A 25821-nucleotide genomic window follows, 5' to 3' on the forward strand; every position below is an offset into this window, starting at 1 on the left:
TAGTTTTATTTTTTTATTTTATTTTAATATTTAACGTGAGTTTACTAAATTTACTTCAAAATCATTGACTGAAACTTGTCGAAAATTTTTTTTGTTTTAAATTACCAATCTCACATAATCTTGTCAATAAAATGTTGCAAAGAAAGAAAATATACAACACGACGAAGAAGAGTTAAACAATATTCGACCAATATTTGAATTATTGAATTGTTAAACTGTTTTATTAGAGAAATTATTATTCCATATACGTAATTACTAAACCACACAATTATATTTTGTTACACGAATTTTTAATCAGAATACATTGTCGTCAGTGTTTACGTTCTTGTTTCGTCGCGCATAAACGGAAGCTTCTCGGCGGTGACGAGAGACGTGCTTGCGAGTCTTCAGAATCTGTTTTGCACGGTGCCAAACCGGTGTTCTTGTATTGAAAATTTCCGTACATGTATCCGCACAGAGGACAGATCATTCGTACTTTCTTCGCGCGCCTCATTATCAATGGGACAAAGCAAAGCGGCCAACATCTATTATCAGTTATAATAAAGAAATAAGCTCAGTTAAAATAAATTAAACGTACAGGGGAGATGTATTTCTGATGATAAGTCATCGGCCTCCATTTTTTGCTGGTGAATAGATTTAAAGTTTCAAAGGAATTAACTCTTGGCACTTTTGGCAGCTGAGAAGATGGCAATTGGCTGCAATTTTGGGTAATTTCTAAGTTTCTCGTTTGGTGACTTTTCCCCAAATTTTCCCTAATCTCGCTGTCGTTTCTTCAACGAGAGGTTCGTAACTAGATTTTTTTTATGACTAAAACAAGAAATAAATTCAGAGGAGCTCGAGAAAGTACTTATATAGTACTTGTTACTTTTTCTTTTTTTTTTTTTTAATGTCGTGTTAAAAAAATTATAAGCCAGCGAAATAGCGAAAAAATTGGGAAAAGTCGGCAAGTTAGAAATTTACCGTAATTTAAACCGTATTCGTTCATTAATGTAAATATTATTCCTATCCTTGTGACTAACAATGGGATCTGATACACTTGGAATCATTTCTAAGTATTCTATGTTTGGCCATAAATTTGAATTTTGTCAGACGCGATTCGAAGTTCATGAGAATCTTGAAAATCTCGAGAAGTCTCGTCGGGATGTTGAAAGTCTTGGAAATCTTGGAAGTCTCAATTATCTCGGATAAGTACGAAAGAAAGTTATGGTCGAGTTTGACAGCGTAATGAGTATCCAATAACTCGTGAGCTTCTTAATTACTTTGGTTTCAGCGTATCATTGATGTGAAATGTTGACGAAAATCTAGGAAATCTAGTTTGAATCATCACAAATACATTTTTTTATATTATTCGTGCGTAAGTTGCAATATGTTTCATAAACGTTGATATTTGCATAAATAATTTGCAAATGTGTTTACGCTAATTAGAACTTTCTGGACTTTCTTTGATGAAAATTTCGAAAGTCTTTAGAGTTTCGATCGTCTTGGATGTCTTAAAAATCATGAAAGCAGAATTTGAGTAACTATTTTGAGTAAACTCCGGAGTTTTGCGCATTTATGAGAAATTTGAAGATATAAAATTGCATAGAATGCATGAACAAATGTATAAAGTGTAGTGTTTTCTGCAATATTCGGTACGCAATGCGATTTCTTCTCGAGATTCAATTTTTGAATTATATTTTCAAAAATATGTATTTGCATAAAAATCCGTAGTCCAGTGTTCAGTATCTTTTTAATTATTTTGGTTCAAACAATGTTGATATAAAATATTATAAAAAAGTGCAGAAAGTTCAACGTTTACAATTTGTTTATTTAAATGTAACTCCATAAATAAATATATCTATGATAACTCAAACTCCTGGATTTTCTTTAACATTTTATATCATGTTTGAAGCAATATACATACTGAATTAAAAAGCCTGTGTGGCGTGTTGCTACTTGAAGATTTTAAAGTCTTTCGAAATAAGAGATTTTTAAGAATTTCAAGCTTCGAATAATATTCATAAATGACTCGAAAATTCAAAATGACTCGAAGTGCCTTAAATCTCATTGCCTGTAATATTCTAATTCTCAACTTCTCAACTCGTCATTTTATTTGATTTCGAGGCAGATAGTTATTATATTTTGTTTCATATAATATAATCAGTATTTTTTAAAGAATTACGTCTTTATGTCTGACAGATTATTTTCGTTTTTATTTCTTCGTTTCACTCGTGAAATCAAAGTGCCAGCAAAAATGTCGAATTTGTCGAGTTTTTCTCTTGAAATCACGAAATAATTTCTTCTTTTTCTTTTTTTTAATCTCTGCTTGCTAAATTTTAGTTTAATGCCGAATGTTTGCAAGCTTGAGCTCCGAACATGTATTTTTATTAAAATCAATTAAAGTTTCTTAAAATTGTATGTTGTTTTTATGAAATTTATTTATTCGTAGAATATATGCGCTGAATTTTCGAATAAAATTGAAGCAGCCTGTAATTAAAGTTTCGAGTTTACTCATTAATCTTTTATCCTGACACGGAAAGCTGAACGAACAGACAGCGAGTGTAAAATTAATGTTGGTTACCCGTAAGCCAGCCAAAATCTGTCAGTTCTGAATTCGAGATCGTTGCCGTTCAGCCATGTCAAAAGAAAAAAAAAAAAGAAAAAAGAAAAATTGTAACTCGTTAATTAATACATCAAAATCGTTGAAAGTTCTGGCATTTTTTAATTATAATGTTTTACAAAAAATATCAAAGTACGAAATGTAAACGAATTTCTGCACTGTAAATGAAATGTAAATACAAACTTTATAAAAAGGCAAATAATTAAATATAAAGTTCAAAATTGAAAGTAAAGCTTAAGCATGAAGATAGAGAACAGAAAGATCAAATAAACTTCAAATTTTGTTGCCGCATTTGCCTGCAATATTTTAAACATAAACTTTGTGAAGCAATACAAAATTAAATGTAAAATTAGAAATGTTTAAAAATTAATATACCATAATATAATATATGATGTAATTATTAATATAATATATTATATTATTGTATTGTATTACAACAAATAGATAAATTATTGTAACATACAATATTATATTACATTAGAAGATATATTATTATTAAATTTTAAATAGGTATAAAGTCACAAAGAAAAATAGGTAAAACTTTCAGTTTCCTTGCTATATCTTACCCTAAAAGGCACAAAGCTCCAATATGCGAGGTCGTCAACTTGTCTCCCCGAGCATGAAGCGTCGGTATTGCTTCCTTTTTACACCGAGGGCAAATCTTTCTCTCGTTGTGAGACTTCCATGTGTCCACTATAAACAATTTAATTAAAAGTTTAATAATTTAATCCTTTCACTACCACCGACGTGATATCTCCCATCATAGCATCGCTTTCACGATTCTACCGAGGAGTTATCTCGCTTCTATAACCCCTCCGACGAATTATGTCAGTTTTATAATGCCACTGACGAATTATCTCTTTTTTTTAATTCCACTGACGAGTTATCTCGCTTCTGTAACCCCTCCGACGAATTATGTCAGTTTTATAATGCCACGGATGAATTATCTCTTTTTTGTAATTCCACTGACGAGTTATCTCGCTTCTATAACCCCTCCGACGAATTATGTCAGTTTTATAATGCCACTGACGAATTATCTCTTTTTTGTAATTCCACTGACGAGTTATCTCGCTTCTGTAACCCCTCCGACGAATTATGTCAGTTTTATAATACCACTGACAAATTATCTTTTTTTTTTAATTCCACTGACGAGTTATCTCGCTTCTATAACCCCACGGACGAATTATGTCGGTTTCATAATGCCACTGACGAATTATCTCTTTTTTGTAATTCCACTAATGAGTTATCTCGCTTCTATAACTTCTCCGAAGAATTATGTCAGTTTTCTAATATTATCTTTTTTTCTTTGTAATTCCACTGACGAGTTATCTCGCTTCTGTAACCCCTCCGACGAATTATGTCAGTTTTATAATGCCACTGACGAATTAATTCTTTTTTTTAATTCCACTGACGAGTTATCTCGCTTCTATACCTCCTCCGACGAATTATGTCAATTTTATAATGCCACTGACGAATTATCTCGCGTTTACAATCACCACTCTCGTCAGTGACGTCGCAAGAGCGAGATAGCTCGTCAATGAAATTGTAGAAGCCGAGATATATCTCGTCGATGGTATTACTAAATAAATAAATTAAAAAGGAAGAACAATATTACAGAATAAAACGTAGCTGCAGCGAAATATATGTTTCGTCAGTTAATTAATGCAAAGAATCGATGTTCGAAGGAAACGTACCACGAGTAGCGTAAATTTTTCGTTGCTCGCTTTTCCGAGTGTTGCAGTCCGTGTCGCCGATACAATTTGACGCCGATGTTTGTTTCGACGCTGCTTTCGACTCCTCCGTCTTCTGATGCACAAACATATCATCTGCTATTCACGTTTAGGCTCGCCGAAGATGAAATGTGAAAGAGAAAGGGGGGGGGGGGTAAATAGATTTGAACAGTTGCACGCAGCCGCGCGTAATTAAATAGTTCGAACGATGTCACAGTTAATTTGCTTCGGGCTTCGATGCTCGTTCAATTTTGGCCGGATATTAAAATAATCTTTTTACTTTTTTACACATCGTGGAACAAACTGCGAAACACGAGCGAAATTTTCGCATGTTCTTGCTCAGATTCGCGCGATTCGAGCATGGTTTCGCACTCTGTCCGGTTACCTACCGGAGCGCAGCTGGATCCGGTTTAATGGAAATTTTTCTACTGAATAATTTGATTATATATGCGCATTACATGCAGTATCGACCAGAAGTTTCACTGCATTTGTGTTTTATACTTTCGTTTAACGTTTCGCTGCGTGAAACGCCCCAAATCGAATAATTTCGATTGTGAAATAAAATGGCTGAGAAATTGATGGAACGGTGCGCGTTCCTTTTTGAAAATTTGAATTCAAATAAACGTTGTGGAACGTATTATTACTGGCGTTGTTTTTTTTTATCCGACGATATGTACAAAATATTTTTGGAATAATCTGGTTGATTTTCGAAGTAAACTATTTATTATTCCACGGTTATTTAGCAGTTGTCAAATTAATTTATTTTAAATATAAAAATATACTAATAAAATATAACTGTAAATAATTAAGAATGGAACAAGTGCTTTGGCATTAAGATTCAAAAAAAAAAAAAAAAAATAGAAAAAATTAGAGTTGGTCACTCGTAGATTTTTTTTATTATACATACACATAAATATGTTCATTTCTTATGTACAAAATGTGTCTACTAAAATATTCTAAATTATTAAAGTGAGATCATTATTAATATTTTAATATTAGAAAATCGGTAAAGTGAATATTAGGTAAAGTGAATAAAAGATGATCCCTTATGAGAAAATAAATCAAAAGTATATAGAATAAAACTCTTTCATATCAACTCGATTATTATAAAATACGTCATGTCATACGTATCACAGTTACATGTGAATTATAGAATATATAAAATATACACAACGTCTATCACGATCATATACAATAAATTAAGATGATTTAAAAACATACAAATAATTTATATAATCGCAACACATTTAAATTGATGTAAATTACATAAAGGAAATTGTTTCTATTGAATAGTTTAAGAAAAATTGAGAAATGAATGAATAAGTATAAAATACAAATTTAGAGAAGTGTGATAATACAATATTGATAAATCAAATATGAATAATTTAGAAAAAATTGAATAAAATATACATAATATAAATCACAACATAGTATGTTCTGTATAGTAACAATGACACAAATTGAAAAATTATTTTTGTATGATGAATTTATTTATCTATTGATCATTCGTTTGAAATTCTTAATAACATAGGGGAAAATTTCAGAAATATCAGTGTCTAAATATCTTCAATTTATAAAAAAAAGTAAATGTAGATCATAAACCGTGTAATAATATATTAAGTTAATTAATCAAATTACCATGTAAGAAATTACAGTCTTATCTTAACCTTTAGTGATTTATACCTACGTTTATATATATTGTTATTAATTTTATACGTGTACGTATTTATGTATATGTACTTTTATTGCATATTAATATACAATAAACTAGATATAATTGATTAGATATTAATTAGATATATATTAAATATATATCTAATTAGATAAATATAAATAATTAGATATATTTAAATATATATTATAATATTAGATATATATAAATATATATTAGATATTAATTAGATATAATAATAAATATATTAATTAGATATATATATTAATTTTACACACGTACATATTATTGCCAATAATTTTATACATATACATATTTATGTATTGTTAGTAATTTTATTTAAAAAATCTACTCTAAAAATCCCCAGCCAAAAATTTCGAATAAAGAAGGTTTACATATGAAATTCACGTGGATGGAAAGGACGAAGGATAATTATTCGTACCTGAGGGAAATATTGGTTAGAACGTTTCGGGTGAAATTTACGAATATGTGCAAGAAGCCCGTTCGTGTCTCTTCCTTTATCGCTTACACGTTTGTCGCACACAGGACACCACGTAGCCACGTACGACTGTGACGAAAATGGAATATAATGTAATTTACGACGTTATTGAATTCTAACCTGTACGAGTTTAGCCAGAGTTGTTGTTCCCGCTGTCCGTTAGCTGTTGCTTAGGAATTAAACGAAGCACTTTTGCGGAAATATAAGGCAACCTGTGTTTTGCATTTCATATCTTCAAATCCCTTCTTTTGTCGTACGTTCGGTGCGCATTTTTCGAGGCAGAGATATTTGACGTAAACCCTTCAGAGTATCCGGTTATATCGACTGGGTGAAATCAGTTGCGCGTGAAGACGAATCCACCGAACTTAGTTAATGAAACATGAATTACAAATTAATGAAACTACATATTAAATATCGTTTTATATAAAATAAAATATCAATTGCGCCCAGTGTCCAAAATGTCACGAAATTTAGTCAGACTTTCAGTTTATCTCGCTGAAGATTACATTATAACATTCTTTTCGTATCTTCTCTGATTATTTTTCGTATAAAAATAACAAGTTTAATACTTAAGAAAATTGTTTGATACCAGAACCATCAAAGTGGTCAAGATGACCAATTTATAATTTTCTTTTTATTATTAAGAAATTGTTGAAAAATTTTAATTTCCATAAAGAAATTATTTTGTAATGCGTTTGATTTCAAGCACCTTTATATCAGAGAGTATTTAAAACACACTTTATTAAAAATATCTAGTTTAAAATTTTATAGTGTGTGCCTTCGGTGATTCGATTTTTTTCGTGAAAAAATGTCTCCGATAAAAATGTGCCGGTCAGTCGTCGATTAGTTCTCTGGTGTCGATGACAACTGTCTCGTGTCCGCCGTTGTCTCTCCGCAGATTCAAATATTATTCTCCAACAAACGTGAGAGGAGAGTGAAGAAAAAAAAAATGATCGTGGAAAAGAGAGATGCCGGAGCTTTGTCACGTTGTAGAGAAGTTGGCTGCCAAGTCGACAAAGTGGGCTTCGAGCGAGGGCAATCTTAAAGGCAGAAGAAAGGGAAGAAAGGAGAAGGGCAGAGGAAAGGAGCTTTTCCTGAATGCGGCACGAGAAGTTCAGGCCGAAGTCAAAAGTTCCGAAGACAAAGGCTCGCGCGAAAGCTTGCCACGGATGGCGAACATGCCGCGATTCAGTTCGGGGGGCTGTGATTGCGCGACAGTTCATTGCACTGCGACTGCAACGATTCCACAGTTGTCAGAATTTCGCGACAACGATCGTCGAATCACGCATAGTATCCCGTGTAATCGCGCGAGACTTCAATTTTCGCAGATAAATCCCCATTGAATCTACACACGTCGTTTTAAAACAGTTACAGACGCTGCACAGAGGAATGTTTCTCCCTTTCAAAGTATTCTATTGATAAGCAGTTGTCACAACAGAAATAATAGTGAGTGCAAATTAGTAGATAAGGTGTCCATTGGTTCTTACCTTCGTCTTCTTCGCGACTATATCTTGTTCAACATCTTGCGCTTGAACGACGTGCCACGCACGTCGAGAATTTTTTGTCCCCAAAATTGCAATATTTTCTCAGTTCTAAGTATATTCAAGTATAACCCAAGGCAAAGCAAATAATAAATTTATTGCTTCTCAATCATTCCTTCCAGTGATACGTCGACGAGTTGAAAAGAAAAAGAAAGCGACGAATTATTGTATACGGTTTATATACGGTCACTCGTTATGGTCCGCAATCAGTTGCCAGCGCGACATGCTTAAGAGTCATTTAAATATACAAAGAGAGTAAACGAGGATGTTTTCGTACTGTAACTTCATACTGAATAAATAAAATTCACTTAATCCTTTATATTTTTATTACGTGCATTTAAATCTGATTTGTAATATTTTTTTATTAGCAATATATTCGATATATATATCGTTGTGTGAATGTGTGAGAGTGTAAATCGTTATAAATCGCAAAATGATATAAATTAACTGGTGATATTGATTTGAAGAGAATTTAAGTCGAAATTATTGCAATGCGTGCCGGACGTTTGCACGTTTGTTTTTTTGTAAGTACACATTACTCAAATGTTCATACATATGATAGAAGTCCATCCGTTTAAATCTGTCGGAGAACAAACATTTCATCTAATTAGAGTTCCTATTAAAAATTGAAGTTTGCGTATTCTTTCCATTAGCTGTAATTTCTAGTTCAAATAATGAGAGTTTACATTGAGATGGAGTGGATTCAATCGACAGGAATTTATTTAATCCAGCGCTAATTGAAGTTTCGACAAACTTTTGTACTTATGATAGGGGAAAAAAAATTATATAAATAACTAATAGTACATTTAAAATACCTGATAGAAATTTCCAATCTCGGCGAAATTTATTTATAATGAGATATTGCACAGGGATATTGCAGTTATATTAAATATTATGGAGATGAGACACTCAAGAATTCAAATTAAATGAAAGAAACTTTTAGTTTCAATTTTTTTTAAAGAATTCAAACCTTTAATATGTTTCAATAAATTATACTACTAGGAATATTCGTCTTTAAAAGAATACAAATTGCAAAATTCAGGTAGTCTGTTGTCAATTTTGCAACGTCTGCAACATCTGGTAATCATGCAATTAGAAAGAAATCATAATTAAGAAATTAATTTATAAATCTACAAAACTTTTGACACAAGTATTGTGTGCATTTGACGTTTGAAAATCGAGCAATTGGAAATACGGAAATGAGTTTCGCAACAATTTTTTAATTTCGTTCGTTAATAGTTTGAAGATCTGTTACTTACACCGTACAAACGATTTGCTCTTTATTACACTGAATCTGATGATGGAGTAATAAACCTGAATAATTAAAAAAAAGAAATTTTTAATTAACTGCAGAGAGAACAAGCGCTCTTAATACACAGTGACGCTAATTAAGGACTGGGTAGAAAAGATTAAAATACATGAGAGGGAAAAGGAGAAAAGGAAGCGCATTTCGTCCCAACTATTATTGGACTCGTCGACGAGGCTTCCTTGAAAGCTACAACAATTAATAATAAATCAAAGGGCCTATTTCTGTGAAGGAAGGAGTTGACAAATTGTTAAAAGTAGAACATTCCAACGATACGGCAATCAAATGTAAAATAATAAAAGAAGTGTTAATTATAAACGTACATTGATCACTTGATTGTGATTACTATAGTGTACAAAGGAATTGTACTCTGTTGTAACAAAAAATATACTCTGTTGTAACAAAAGTCGATGCGCGTGACAACTAAATTGAAAACACCACTCGAAAAGGAAATGAAATCTTCCTTAAAAATATTCGACACTGACGACTATTGGCGAACTGAAGCATAAAATTTAGAGAGGCCATGTAATAAACTACGCAAGGTTTAAAAATTTTAAATGTTAAATTTCTAAATTTTACGAAAAATATCCAATAGGCACAGTGTCTTGCGACAACACGCAAGAAACGAAATTAACAACAGGTGACTGAATAGATAATCCGGATAATCGAAAATAGAAAACAGGAAGTACAAATGATAGTTTCGTCGTGACGTGTGTCACGATCTAGCAGAAAGAGAAAAAGAAGAAGAAGAAGAAGAAGAAGAAAAAAAACGAGAAGGAAGGAGGAGTCGAAAAAGGCAAACCGGATTCAAAAGAGACGTATGTACGTCTATACCGATAAAAAGACATAATTCAATTAGAGGAGGAACATGTGTCCGTGGGATGGGAGCATGGATATGGCGCCGTTGGCAGTGGGTCAGAAAATCAGGTCAGGTGGAAGCGGCGGCGATGGGAGACAGGTTAGAGTAGGGGCCAGGTACCGTTACCTTCGTCTGGCATCGTCCATTCTCCACACCTGGGAACTTCTTTTATGCGAAGGAACGTGGGCCGCTGGTAAAAAAGATAAACCGGTGCTGCGGGCGAGATGCATAGGAATCTGTGTGCGTCGCTCTAATTCCAACGTTTCCTTTTTTCTTTTCTTTTTTTTTTCCTCTTTCACACAAAATTCGATAAACGGCGTGAACGTTTCGTGAAATTTTGATTCGTTGGAAAATAGAGAGGATATCGACCGATGTTTCTTCTCCTTTAGTTTCTTCTCGTTAGGGAGAACTTTTAATCGATGGTGAAATATTGAGTATCTTCCTGCTGAATGTTTACTGCTAGCTCTGTCAGTGGGTACTTTACTATTAGATTTTAGATCAATCAGTTCCTCGATCTTCTTGACGTGTGATATAAAATTCTGAAGGACCCGGAGTGATTCACACTTGGAATAAAACTTTGAAGAACTTGGAATAATAAAAACTGGAATAATTGTACATTATGTGATACATGTGTAAAAATCTTGTGTAACATATATAAAAACATGTGTAAAATTTGTAATATGTATTTATATATAAAAGTTGTAACAATGTTCGTAAACACGTCAACAATTTTATATATATATATATATAATATTTATAATAATATATAATATATAATTTATAATAATATATAATATATAATTTATAATAATATATAATATATAATTTATAATAATATATAATATATCATTTTTAATAATATTATATTTATAATAATATATAATATATAATATATAATTTTTAATAATATTATATTTATAATAATATATAATATATAATTTATAATAATATATAATATATAATTTATAATAATATTATATTTATAATAAATATATATATATATATTTTTTAAAAATTGAAATAATTGTACATTATATGATACATATGTAAAAATCTTGTGTAACATATAAAAACATGTGTAAAATTTGTAATATATATTTATATATAAAAGTTGTAACAATGTTCGTAAATACGTCAACAATTTTATATATATATATATAATATTATATTTATAATAAATATATATATATATATATTTTTTAAATTTAACAATATACATATATTAAAAACGATTTTAAATAAAATAATCTATTTTTGAAATCTTAAAAATTATTACATTACATTTATCAAAGACTCTGATATGAGTTAGGAACAAAATGATACAAAGTAATATTTAATAGTGTCTTTAATTAACCATACTGCCTTCTTCACCTTCTCATCATGTCCAGTCTCTTCTTTTTTTGCAATAGTTTATTTCTAAGAAGTGGAACGTACAAAAGATTTTAAAATTATATCGAATACTAAAATCAAATGTTTGAAAGCTGGATATATATATATATATATATATATATATATATATATATCCTATTGAAATATAATATCTATTCAGAGAAGAGCAATAGAGTTAATTGAGTAACTTTGATTTGTATAGAGTTATTTAATGGTATTCTCGTTGGTAAACTTACGGTGAATCGATTTCTGTGAACAGCCATTGTTAAAATTTTACGCCCAATGTGTGGATTGTATTCTATAGATTGAAAACGTTGCTTTGCCCTCCAGTAAAATATCTTTTGAAATACTAAATAGCTATTGTTGCATATTCGTCGTGATATTTAATATTTGTTCGAGAAATCACCCAATATCGCGTAATTAGAAAAATAAGTAAAAAATTATTTTCATGTATTTTTATTTCTCCATTATTTTTTATCAGATTCTAATATTTCTTTCTTGTAGCAGCAGCGTTTTCATCATATAATCATATAATCATATAAAATCATATTATTTTCTAATAATCTTAAACTTATATCAAATGATATAAAATTTAAATACACTTGGACTTGATCAATTAGCACATGAATACTCCAAATAAATATACATAATACTTTTCGATAGCTCTCGTACATTGCAGACAAAACAAAAAAAAAAAAATTCTTTGTTATTTAATGGATTAAAAAGAATTCCTGGAACTTGTGGTTGCCATTTTATTCCGGACGAAGTAGATTTTGTACGATTTTTCCATGAAACAAAACAAAAAGAAAGAAAGAAAAATACAGCTGACAGCCAGTAATTAAATTCCAGAAAAATCATGAAATAAAATCCGAATGCAGATTCAAGGAAAAAATATTTTCAAAAGTGTCAACTGCGGGGAAAATTTTTCAAATATAATTTCTGCAGAAGCGCGTCATTTCAGCCGTATTAGGCCAAATTAAATCGTGCAGTAGGAGAATCAATCCCTATTATAAAGTAGTAAAAAATTAAATTAAAGGATATAACTTATCACAGATTAATCAAAATAGCGTGGAAAAAACTTTGCGTTAAACTTTGAGTGTATTACTAGTATATTTTCTTCAAATGTATTTATTTTAATGTCTTCTATATTAAAAGAATAAGAAGGTCAATCTCACTTACAGAGAGAGCATAGATTGCTCAGATGCTAATTAGCGTAAATCACTCTTTATAAAATAGTAATTTTATTTTATTTTTATAAGTAAATAGTAAATAGTTGGCTGACATACCGAAAATCTAGCTTGCAGTTCACATTTCTGTTTCTGTGTCAAGGTACTGAAGTTTGAATGAAAGCTACTTGAGAAGAAACACATCTTCATTACGATTGCATACTCTTGGAAACTCTAGGGATTTTCGCTGGGAGTACCTTTGGTTATTTTTGCCTCGGCGTAGCGTATCTATCTTCCCATTATTGACATATTGACGTAATTGAAAGAAATGAACATGTTTCGTCGCCGCGCGATGTATAATTTTTTCAGCTATGTGGCGAAATAAAAAATCTTCAACAAAAATTCATTAGCGATAATAAATATATAATAAATATTAGCGATAATTGAACAAGATTTAGGTTAGGTTTAGGTTTAGGTTAAATGGAATATTTTGCATATTACATGCACATATATATCACATATATGCATGTATCATAATACATGTTTTATAATATATAATTATTATAAATATATTTATATTATAATATAATATATACTATTATTATATATAATGTATATTAAGTATTAATACAATTCACGTTTATTACAATATGTTTAATAATATTTGACAGCAAATATTTTTTTACATTATAAAAGGCATTGAAAGGAATTCAAAAATACTTTTATTAATAAAATATTGCACTGTAACAATCGCCAAATTATTTCTTTTTAATTTACAAGTGGGACATGTTGAACTTTGTAATAGTTAGTTTAATGGTAGTAACACATTCAAACTTCTGCGAAAGAGCAGAATATTGCATTGTGGAAAGCGGCGGGTATCCAAACAACGTTTAACAATTATATTCTGCAATCTAAGCCAGTTTAAACACGTTCATACTGTTTAAAAGTAAAATGCTTTTAGAGCCTTTTAGATTCGTAGCAGTAAAGGGATTAATAAAATTTTCAAAATAATAGAAAAATTACTTTTCGAACCATGTTCAAATTCCAGATCAAGAAAATAGTCAGTTTATATCTTTTTGTTTGCTGATAAATTACCCAACTTCTTTAGTACAAGCAACTTTGTGGAATTCTTTTGTGGTTTAAATCATTGAAGTATTTCTCCAATTACCATGAATATTTCAGCGAGAAGAAAACACATTCTCAGTATTCTCATTTTTCAGTTTTTTTTCTGTTACGTGTATTGCAATGTTAAGAATATTAAAAATCAATGCATGGAAGATCAGTTCGTTCGTAGATTATGCAATCAAATTAGTGCAGAGTGATACGATGATTCTTGAAAAAAAAAAGAGAAAAAATAGAAAAAAATAGAAAACATACACGGTAACATGTTTCCATTCGCAGCTTCGTTTTCGATTAAATCGAGGTTGAAGATTTATTGAATACGGGCGCTTACACGGGGGTTTACTTGCGCTTCGGTCTGACAGATATCGCTGCAAATCATTTGTATTGCAATCCGTGTTTGTCGTACAGTCGGGGACAAAAATAAGTGAACAGGTAATTGAAATAAAGTATTAATGTATTTCAATATACTTGTTATAAATTTCATTTATATACTGTCTTTATACTCTTATTATGAATTTCATTTAGTTAGTTAATCAAATGGTTAAAACGAATGGTTGAAGTTAGTATTTAATCAATATAAAACTGACAAACAACTGAAAGTTGAATGCAAATGTTCTCCTCTTGATATAAAACCACAAGGTTTACTTTTATGATTTATTGTTGTTCTTATGAAATGCGTTTTACTCAATTTTTTTAATCGATAGAAAAAAACATCAAGTTATAATATTAAGACATCAAATTATAATATTTGAGGTATTTCCGAAAACACATAGTATATATTAATAATATATAATTACAATATGTAAATTAATAGTATTTAATAATGTTATTATTTAACGAGTGAATTTTGTTATTTTGTTATAGAGATGAAAGTTTTTTTCGTCTGTATTTGCTATTGAAAGTAAAGTATTCCTGTCTCAATTAAATAAAAACTAAATCAATTTTTTTTTTTCTTAAATTTCCTTGAATTTCTATAGTCAATAATAATGTTATTATTTAACGAGTGAATTTTATTACCACATAGAGATGAGAGTTTTTTTCGTCTGTATTTGCTATTAAAAGTAAAGTATTCCTATCTCAATCAAATAAAAACTAAATCAGTATATATATATATATATATATATATATATATATATATTAATAACTAAATTTATATATATATATATTTTTTTTTCTTAAATTTCCTTGAATTTCTATAGTCAATATTAGTTACGAGAGGTTTCAACATCACTCTTCTGCTGAGGGGAGTGGAAATTCCGATTACATACATCTTTCATCGTAGATGAAATTTGGCCTGCGTGTAAGTTCACGTTTGGTGATAATCGTTTATCTCCCCGGCTTACCAATAACGGATGTCATTATCGTTTATCGCGGTATGAAAGGCGGATTGAGCCGAGGGGTACGGTTGACTATTAGGGTTGCCTTCTACTTTCTTATCGGTGACCTGTCAGGAGCCAAACCGCTGCTGGTCGTTACGCGTGACAACGACTATCCTGCCGGCTTTAATAATACGTCATTTTTTTCTTTACGATATCGTTGTACATATGTACGGTATGGTCTTAACAGTTGAAGGTACAAATAGGGGACAAGACACTCATTGTCAGTGAAGAAATAAATCGAAAACAAAAGAGTGAAAACATTGAAGAACTATTTGAGATACTCCTCTTCGAAATACAAATCATAAAACTCGGAACCCTCAATTTGGACAATTTGTGGAACTTTATAATTCCATTTTTATTGTGCAGTTGCAACGATGTAGATTTTCTTCTTTCATTCTCGTTGTGTCATGTATTATACTGATCGTGCAATAAAATATATTTAAATGTATGAAATTTTTGAACTCCTATCTGAATTCAAGCTCTCTGTTGTTGCTTTTCAAAATTTTTAATTTGACTTAACCCTCTGTCTTATAATATCGAGTCGTACTATCGTTGATATGTTGGTTTTGATTTGAGAGAAGATTGTGGATTTCAGTTTGAATTTTAAATTTAATTTCTTTAAATGGATCATTGATGGATGAAAGTTGTGTATAACGTTTTAATACTTGAAATATTCTGAATGAATGTTGCATATTTTAAATTGTTGTTACAACATATTCTAAATTGATGTTACAATTTCAATAAATAAGGCTTGTCTCACAAATCAGAAAAAAAAATCATAAAGCGAAGAGTTAATATCATTGCTAACCTCTGTCGGAAAGAACATAAAATACAAAATGAAATTATAATTTTAAATATTTGTAATATAATATAAATTACTAAAATCATATGTGACTCTCACTTGAGATACTAAAGTAATAATAATAATAATTAAATTTGAAATAATAATACGAAAAAAAAAATTGTTGAGATACTTGCACAGAAATAAATACGTATCTAACATCGTCAAAATAATAAAATTATCATTCCAGAATGATAGGCTTCGACATTGCTCATAGAGTCCATTATTTAAAAAATTAATTATTTAAAAAATTATTTATCAACGCGGAATATCAGTGATATTTCTCTGAAAGTTCGAAATTTTACTGCTGGTATAATTGTAAGATATATTTTTAATATCTATCCACAGTCAGTCAGTTTTTTTGTTATGAATGAGGAATTGCTTCTTTTCGGGACAAGGAATTGCACAACTCTTGTCGTAAATAGAAAGAAAATTCTATTCAATCTTGAAAACTATAGAAGATTGGGGGCGTTCCAGTAACCCCGGAGCTGGAACTACGCCTCCTCGGTCGTCTCGTTCCCAAGTGCACTTACTTGTGGAATGCGTCCGTTCGTCTGACGTGGATAATAATTAAAATCCGTTACCCCAAGTATCCATTGTATCGTTACTGTCACGTTTGGTCCACGATCCTAGGAATAAAATCACGATTCATTCATGGCAATCGAGCAGAAAACGTCGAGCGTTCGAATCACAATACTTATTCCTTGATTGCAAGGTGATGTACTAAAACTGGACACGTGGATGATGATTCTTAATTTTTTGTTCCAAAACAGTTTTAAGTATATTTATAATATACTAAAATTTATAATATATTTATAATATATATATTTGTAATATTTGTAATATTTATAATATACTAAAATATATTTAAGCTTTATATTATTAATATATTATTAAGTAAGTATTAAGTATATGTATAAAGACAAAATAGGCAAAACAAATAATAAATTTATTACTTCTCAATAATTTCTGCCCAGCGATATCATGCCGACCGAGTTCAAAAGGAAAGCGACGAATTATTGTATACGGTTTTGGTCGCTCGTTATGGTCCGCCAATCAGTCCGCCAGCGCAACGTGGCAAATACTCTCTTTAGAACTATTTTATCAAAAATATGTATGATTTCGATTTACGTCCCAATATTTGAGTGTTTTATTTCATTGAGAGCAACGAGTCATGGGTTTTGCATGATGCATTAAAAGGCAAAGTTCTGTGTTTTTGTTTTTAATTAAATTTTTCCAGATTGCCTCGACAATCGCGAAAACAACGATAAACGCAGCATCGATCAAGTATATCAGCATTCTTTTATTGCATACTGTCGATAGTTCTACAAAGTGATATTGATAATTATTATAATTATATATAATTAACATTAGAATACACGTACTTCTAATCTTGAGGCTGAGCTATTATTTGATGCATCGTATGTTACTATATATGTGTCGAAAAGTTCATGAAAGCGTACGAAAGACAAAAACAGAAAGAAAGAAAGCACTCTACTTTCAAGACGAAACATTCCTAGACGAGCACTCATGATCTTTATTGTTCGAAAGAGTAAAGAACATCTTTAGAGCTAGGAATTATCTGAACGGATGTTTTATATTATATTTATATATACAATAATATACATAAATTTTGTATTGTGTTAAATTACTGCACTAAGGGTGTAGAATTCAGAATTTAGTAAGTAAAAATATTGTTAAATATTTAGTAAGTAAAAATATTGTTAAATAACACTTATTTGGATCGATTTTGAAGCTTGACTAATGTTTTATGTTGTATATACACGTGCTTCTTATTTTACCACAGTCTGTCTATCATAAACATCATAATTAAGCATCAAACATTAATAATTGAACTGCGCACTTTTATAGAGAAATTTTAAAGTAGAGTATTCCTGTCTCAATCAAATAAAAACTAAAGAATGCAATTATATAATGTCAGAAAGTAAATGAAACGTGCGAGGTACAATAGTTACATAAAACAATTTCCTGCCAAAACTTTACTTGTTACATTATTTAGAAATATTAAATATATTTACTATTAAATATTAAATATTAAGTATATTAAGTATATTTAATAATTAATATTTAATATTAATACTTATTTAATATTAAATATCAAGTATATTAAGTATATTTAATAATTAATATTTAATATTAAATATCAAGTATATTAACTATATTTAATAATTAATAATACTTATTTAATATTAAATATAATATTTAATAATATTAATACTTATTTAATATTAAATATCAAGTATATCAAGTATATTTAATAATTAATATTTAATATTAAATATCAAGTATATTAAGTATATTTAATAATTAATATTTAATATTAAATATCAAGTATATTAACTATATTTAATAATTAATAATACTTATTTAATATTAAATATCAAGTATATTTAACAATTAATATTTAATATTAAATATATCAAGTATATTACAGTCTTGTAGTGGTTATCTCACAGTATTTTCCAAATATACTCGACTACATCTGTGTCACGCTGTTCATTTACAAACGCCTACAATGCTCTTTTATCGTGGGATTCCTCTTTCTTCTTTTCCCTCTCGTTTCGTCTTACGTATACAAGAAAGTGTAAAAAATATTGCAACGTGATCTTCGGTGTATCCACTTCGATCGTGCGTTGCAGCTTCACCCCCGGTCAGGCTCGCTGATTCTCTACCTCCGATCATACACTTGTATCGGGTTGAACGATCGAATCCGGCGTGGATAAGAATACGTGCCTACGGATATACATTCATATCGGAGATGTCTATTGGCGCGAACGATAAGAGCGGCTTGTGAAATAATTAATTTCACGCCTCTGTAACCTCCACGACCAGACGCCGTCGATAATCTTTCACCGTGTTATTTTTCTCAAGACCCAAAGCGCCGATAATTCGAAATGCCTCGCACATCACGGCTTACCATTTGTCATAATTAATTCCTCGTGAAAAGAACCTTCGCATCGACAACGCCTACGCAGTTGAATGGAAATTCACTCGTAAAAGCCATTTGAAGACTGATAATGTACGTACGATTTATAAAACAGTTTTACGTTGTCATTATCGCCATCGCACATGAGTGAATTCGTTCATTTTTCCTTTTTTTTTTTTTTTCCTTGTTAGTCTCGAATCCAGTTCTGCAACGTGTTTTATAAATGTGACAAAATCTGTACGAAGGGCCAAAAAATAATTTATACGTCTGATCGTTATGACGATTCAGTAGAAATCATTCGCATTATTTATTAGTCCATCTCTCGTTTTCCTAACTTCGTTTGTTTCTTTCCAGTTGCGTCGAAAAAATTGGTAAAAAATTAATCGATGCCTAAGTAAATATGATGAAAAAGTAAATAGCTAAATTTGCATATTCTTTCGTTGACAATAAATAGACGAAATTTCAATATTCGGAAATAATAATTAATATTAAAATGTTATTTTAAACAATGAATGATAAATTATTAAAATGTAATTTTTTTTACTTAAATAATAAATTATTAAAATGTTATTTTTTACTTTAATAGTAAATTATTAGAATGTTATTTTAAACAATGAATAGTAAATTATTAAAATGTTATTTTTTAGTTTAATAGTAAATTATTTAAATGTTATTTTTTTAGTTTAATAGTAAATTATTAAAATGTAATTTTTTACTTTAATAGTAAATTGTTAAAATGTAATTTTTTACTGTAATAGTAAATTATTAAAATGTAATTTTTTATTTTAATAGTAAATTATTAGAATGTTATTTTAAACAATGAATAGTAAATTATTAACATGTTATTTTTTAGTTTAATAATAAATTATTAAATGTGATTTTTTACTTTAATAGTAAATTATTAAAATGTTATTTTAAACAATGAATAATAGTAAATAATAGTAAATAATAGTAAATTATTAAAATATTATTTTGACGGAATGTTGTTAGAAGAACAACCAAATATTTCTAAGTACTGAAATGTTATCAAATCGCGCCAACATTAGGGAAGAATGCTTGTCTTTTCAAACCATTCTGTTCTCAAGTACATGATAGAATTGCCAAAAAATTCTCATCTAAACCCCCATTTAAAAAAAAAAAATTCTCATCTATCAGTACTCTTTTTTGATTCTCGAATTCTTATGTTACTTGTATTATTATTCTATGACTCAACATTGGAACTTTGCTCGATATTGGAATAACAAACTAAACTTGTTAACGTACCATATTTCCTTTTCCACAAAAGTATCGCAAGGAAGCTAGGTGTGCCAATACTTTTTTGTACCGAAACATCTGACATTTTCTAAGAGAAGAATGTGTCAAATTGACGGCTTGACGGAGGATTAACAAGAGGAAAAAAAAAAGAGAACGCGAGCAGGTCGGCTTGTTCACACGTTTTCGGTTCACCTTTGCTTTTAATCTCGGGAAGCAACAGTGTTTTCCAGGGGCTAACCCAAATGTAGCCAACCGAATATCTACATCGGCTGACCCGACGGGGCCAACGATGCCTATCTTCTCGACAATTTGTACCGGATGACGCAGTCGAACAAACCCGAGTGTTTGATGCTGCTCGGTGATTAGATTCTGATAGTTGTGGTGTGTCTAACGGAACTCCGTGAGCAAAGTAGATCCGTCGTGGCCTTTTCATCTCGGCGCGATGGACATCTAGGGTCAGTTTACCATTGGCACGTATACGTGGCCGGTGTTCCCCAGAGACAAGGACAATTTCAACTCTCGGCTTCTCCACGTCCATCTACCAATCCTGCCTCTATGTTGCCAGACGTTATTTTCTCTTGGCCAATCATACGGTTCGACCGTTCGCGTGAAACATTATATTGATCGAGATGCCAAGTACATATGTACATACGTATGCATTTTCACTGACGTTCGTTGGTGACGTTCATTTCCTGTAAATGTAAACTCTTTGGATTTCACGGGCCATTTTAACATTATATTGATTCTACACTAAAACTACCAACGGCTACAGGGCATGCAAGTTTCGTCAGAGATGTTAAAGTGAGAAAAAATAGAAACACAATAGAATGCACAAACTTTTATTCGTGTATTTCATAGAAAATCATTTATACCTCTAGAAATATACTATTTCGCATCTGTACTGTATATATATATATATATCTAAAAAAATTATGAAATTGTGAATTATATTATTATATTTTGATATTATTATGTTATATTTTGATATTATTATATTATTATATTCTGATATTATTATATTTTGATATTATTATATTATTATATTCTGATATTATTATATTATTATATTTTGAATTATGAAAATTATAAATTAATCATTTTGACTACTTTGGTAGTTCTAGTGTAGAATGTATAATAATTTAACATTTCTTTCCCCCGTGAATTTTGTAATTTCTTATTTGTTTGCAGGGTGAAGAAGAAATACTGTTAAGACTAACCACGTGTTTAATTAATAATCGTTAATCACTGCTACAATTTTTCGAGTTTTAAGAAATATTTGCGTGGAAGTATGTACTATGATTTACTTTTTGGTTAGTTTTCAGCGTTGAAAAAACAACACAGCAGTAAGCTTTAACGCTTTTTACATTGTTCGTAATGTGCATTATCTGTTTCCTGAAACAAAAGCAAATAAAATAATAATTTGATCTCGTTCGTGCAATCACGTTGATCTTCCTTCTGTTTCTTCCTTTACGTCTCTTTCTTTGAACAAAATTTTATACATCGAGTCGTGTTTTATTTAGCAAAAATAAATTCATCAAGATACTTTTCTTCATGTAGATTTTATCTTCGCGTCGCTTAGAATTTTTAACGAATCTTTCATGAACAATTTCACGGCTCCGTGAATAATTTTGTTGTTCTAAGAACGCCATGATTCAAATGAAATGAAATCAGAACAACAAAAATCTTCACTACAACACGGAAAATACGAATTTGAGAATTTGCTTCTTGAATATTAAACCCGCATAATCCTGCTTTCCTGCGACCAAGAAGAAGAACGATATAAGTCAAAATTTAAATAGAAAATTGGTGTTTGAATTATAGAAAAAAATCAACATCAAATAACGCTACTGAAACATGGTGATATTTCCTCGAAGGAAGAAAAACTCGTTCGATTTCAAGAGATGCCCCGAGATTAAATTTTTAATTGACGAATATCCCCCTGATATTCTTGTATGGGCACAAATGCTTTAGGAACAAAGCCAAATTCGGTTCACGGACTCTGCGCAATACTAAGTTTCCGGTATATGACCGTGACTTCTTGAACAATCGCCCATTACATTGACAAAAGCCTTTGATCGTTCCCCCGTGACATTGAATTAAACTCGAAGCGATTCCTTTCGAAAGCACCAAAGGAACTATATGTATATATGTGTACATGAAATTACGGACAAATAGGTTTAGTCATGTTTGACGTTGGTAGCGCACGTGATCGAAGCATGTTGGATCAACTCTGACGCAAAAATGACTTGTTTGTTTGTTTATTCAATTAAATGGGAAAGATCTCTTCTTACACGGAAAAATGAGAAATAAAAAAGAGCTAAGAAGCAAGATAAAATAAAAACGAAGATGTTGTGTTAAAAAAAGTGGGAGGAAAAAATAAACATAGTAATCACGAACATAAATAAAATAGCTCTATTCTTTTTTTATTTTAGTTTTAAAATCTTCTCACTTTCATTAGGATGAATTAGGGGGAAAGAAAGGAACATGATATTATATATTATATATTATATATTTGATATGTATTATATATTATATTATATATATTATATATTTATAGGTTATTATATATATATATATTTATATATTATATTATTATATTATATATTATATATTTGATATGTATGATATTATATATTATATATTTTATAATAATATATGTATAATTCCATTTGGTTGAATTTTAGGGATATTATATAGTGTGATCTACTTGAAATCTATTTTTAGTTTGTTGTATTAATTTATATTTAATAATCACACACACTGATTTTGTAAAAAAGGATAATAATGAAAGTGAAAAGATTTTAAAATGATATAGAGCTATTTTATTTAATAAAAAATAAAATGAAATAGAGCTATTTTATTTATGTTTGTGATTACTATGTTTATTAACTTATTGTACGAAGTATTGTGGCAAAATTGATTGAATATTTACTTAAGTAAAGCGAAGCGAAAAATCTGCTGTCGATGAAGTTTTTTTTAGTCATGTTTTTTTATAAAACCAGCTTTATACAGTTAAAGGACGTAACTTCAATGGAAACGACACGTCAATATCGTAAGAATTAATAACGAAATAGTTCTAAAAAGAGCAAGAAGGACCATTTCAATTTGATTTGATTGCACCGAGTGTTCCTTTAACTTTTTGATTACATTTCCATTTTTAACAGAGTTCGTATTTCATCATATTTTCGAATATTCTGATAATTTCAACCAACGGCAATATAATATGTGTATGTATAACATTAGTTTAAAATGTATTCTTCATTTCAATATTGTTACAATGCATAGAACATTTTTATATATATATAAAAGAAAATACTATATATCACCTAATTTTTTTTTTTTTTTTTTTTTGACATAAACGATTTAATATTGTTTTTTTACATATATTTACGAGACCAATGCATTACATATGATTTTATTTTGAAAGAATGTAGTTGAAGAGATATTTTAGAACGACGATTTTAGATCAATGATTTCAATCTTACTTTAATAACATCACTTTCTATACATTGGAGCGATTTTAAGTACATATTTGAAGAAAACCGAGGATTTTTAATATTTTCTAGTTAATTTCTTAGTTGAAGTTGTACTAAATCCTTAGAAAGATGACAATAATTTTTATATTTGACTGTTGGAAAACTCTCGTAATCTAATATTTGTTACTTTTGATCATCACATTTTTACATCATTATTAAAGTGCGAATTTTTGTGCAAGTTCACATTCTCAAAAATATAATTAAAGAGATTACAGTCTTAATTGTTTCACGTGCCAAACATTATAGAAAGCACATACCTCTTTACATCCGGTACAATTTCCCCTAAATGCGTAAAAATTCACAATCTAATCAGTGTATTATCATATAAAATTTGTCTGTGTGCCTTGATTATCATATCCATAAAATACACTGATAAGTATTAAATCCTGCAACAAATCGCAGGAGCTCTGTACTATCGCTCAAGTTTTTAGCATAAATTTTGATGATAATGGAAACTAAGCATTCTGTAGCATCATCCTACGCACACTTCTGTTAACTTCTTGCCATGCACGTCGAGAACTCTTTGTCCTAAAATTACAATATTTCCTCAGTTTTAAGTATATTATATTTAATATATAATATTATAATATTATGTATAATATTATTGAGAAGTAATAAATTTATTATTTGTTTTTCCCGGGTTATACTTAAACATAATATTGTAATATTATGATATTATATTTAAATGTAACCCAAGAAAAACAAACAATAAATTTATTACTTCTCAATAATATTATATATAATATTATAATATTATATATTAAGTATAATATACTTAAAACTGAGAAAATATTGCAATTTTAAGACAAAAAGTTATAATATTATAATATTATAAATATTATAAATTATAATATTATGATATTATAAATATTATAAATTATAATATTATGATAATATAAATATTTATAAATTATAATACGTTATAATATATTATAATATTATTAATAAAATTATGATATTATATTTAAGTATAACCCAAGAAAAACAAATAATAAATTTATTACATCTCAATATTATTATATATATTATTATAATATTATATATTAAATATAATATACTTAAAACTGAGAAAATATTGCAATTTTGAGACAAAAAATTATAATATTATAAATTGTAATATATTATAATATTATTAATAAAATTAAGTATAACCCAGGAAAAACAAACAATAAATTTATTACTTCTCGATAATTTCTATCCAGCGATGTCATACCGACATAAGTTCGGGAGGAAAAAAAAGCGACGAAATTGAATATACGGTTTGGTCACTCGTTACGGTCCGCAATCAGTTGCCAGCGCAACGTGGTTGAACAATTTCGCGGGTGCGTAACTAATCTGTAAGAAAAGCAGCGGAGAAAAGCTGGATGATGCGAGCGTGTGGGTGTACAACACAGCTCAGATACTCTATATATGTATGTACAAGCATACACATATGTAGTACTGGATTTGTACGGTCGCACGTGCGAGGTCCGTCGGATTCTCTCGATGACGTAGTAGCACTGTTGTTGAAAATGGAAATGGAAGTGTGTCACTGGGTCAATGGAGCTCTTTTCTTCGTCCTCTTCCTTTTTCCAGCTACTGGTCCAGATTGACCGTGGCTCTTTGTTCTCCAAGCATCACGGACGCATTAGCTCCAGACACGAAGACCGCCATCTTTTTGTCCGGTCTTTCACCTCGCTTCACCTCGGAATTATCCCGTGTTCGTGTTCGTGTTCGTTTTCGTTTTCGTTTTCATTTTCATTTTCGTTCTCTTCCAACCACTTCTTCGTCTTACTTCGCAACCAAGCAACGATCCACGGATCAAAGGCGCTGCAATTCTTTACGTGTCTTCTCTACAGAAACGGACCGACGAGAATTGGCTAAAAATGAACTAGCGCTTCAATCGGCTGAGCTCGCCTATTCATGGGAACCTGTCCTATTCGCTCGAATTCCCGTTCAATTGATTTTAGTAAAGACGAGACGAATGTTTGCAGAATATTGT

The 25821-nt window shown here is 29.8% G+C and overlaps 1 protein-coding gene across 1 annotated transcript; it reads right to left on the bottom strand.

Moving 5' to 3' along the window:
• Positions 1-202: 202 nt before the first annotated feature.
• On the bottom strand, positions 203-25493 carry LOC122538990. The gene is made up of 6 exons (XM_043673544.1): positions 25420-25493; positions 6713-6800; positions 6444-6569; positions 4294-4405; positions 3166-3292; positions 203-524 (listed from the first exon to the last, which is right to left on the bottom strand). The coding sequence occupies exons 1-6, from the start codon at positions 25491-25493 to the stop codon at positions 311-313; spliced, it is 741 nt and encodes a 246-aa protein (XP_043529479.1). The 3' UTR covers positions 203-310.
• Between the last annotated feature and the right edge of the window lie 328 nt (positions 25494-25821).

This window comes from Frieseomelitta varia, unplaced genomic scaffold (assembly GCF_011392965.1).
Source record: "Frieseomelitta varia isolate USP_RPSP 00005682 unplaced genomic scaffold, Fvar_1.2 scaffold_185, whole genome shotgun sequence".
In the NCBI taxonomy this organism is placed as follows: domain Eukaryota; kingdom Metazoa; phylum Arthropoda; class Insecta; order Hymenoptera; family Apidae; genus Frieseomelitta; species Frieseomelitta varia.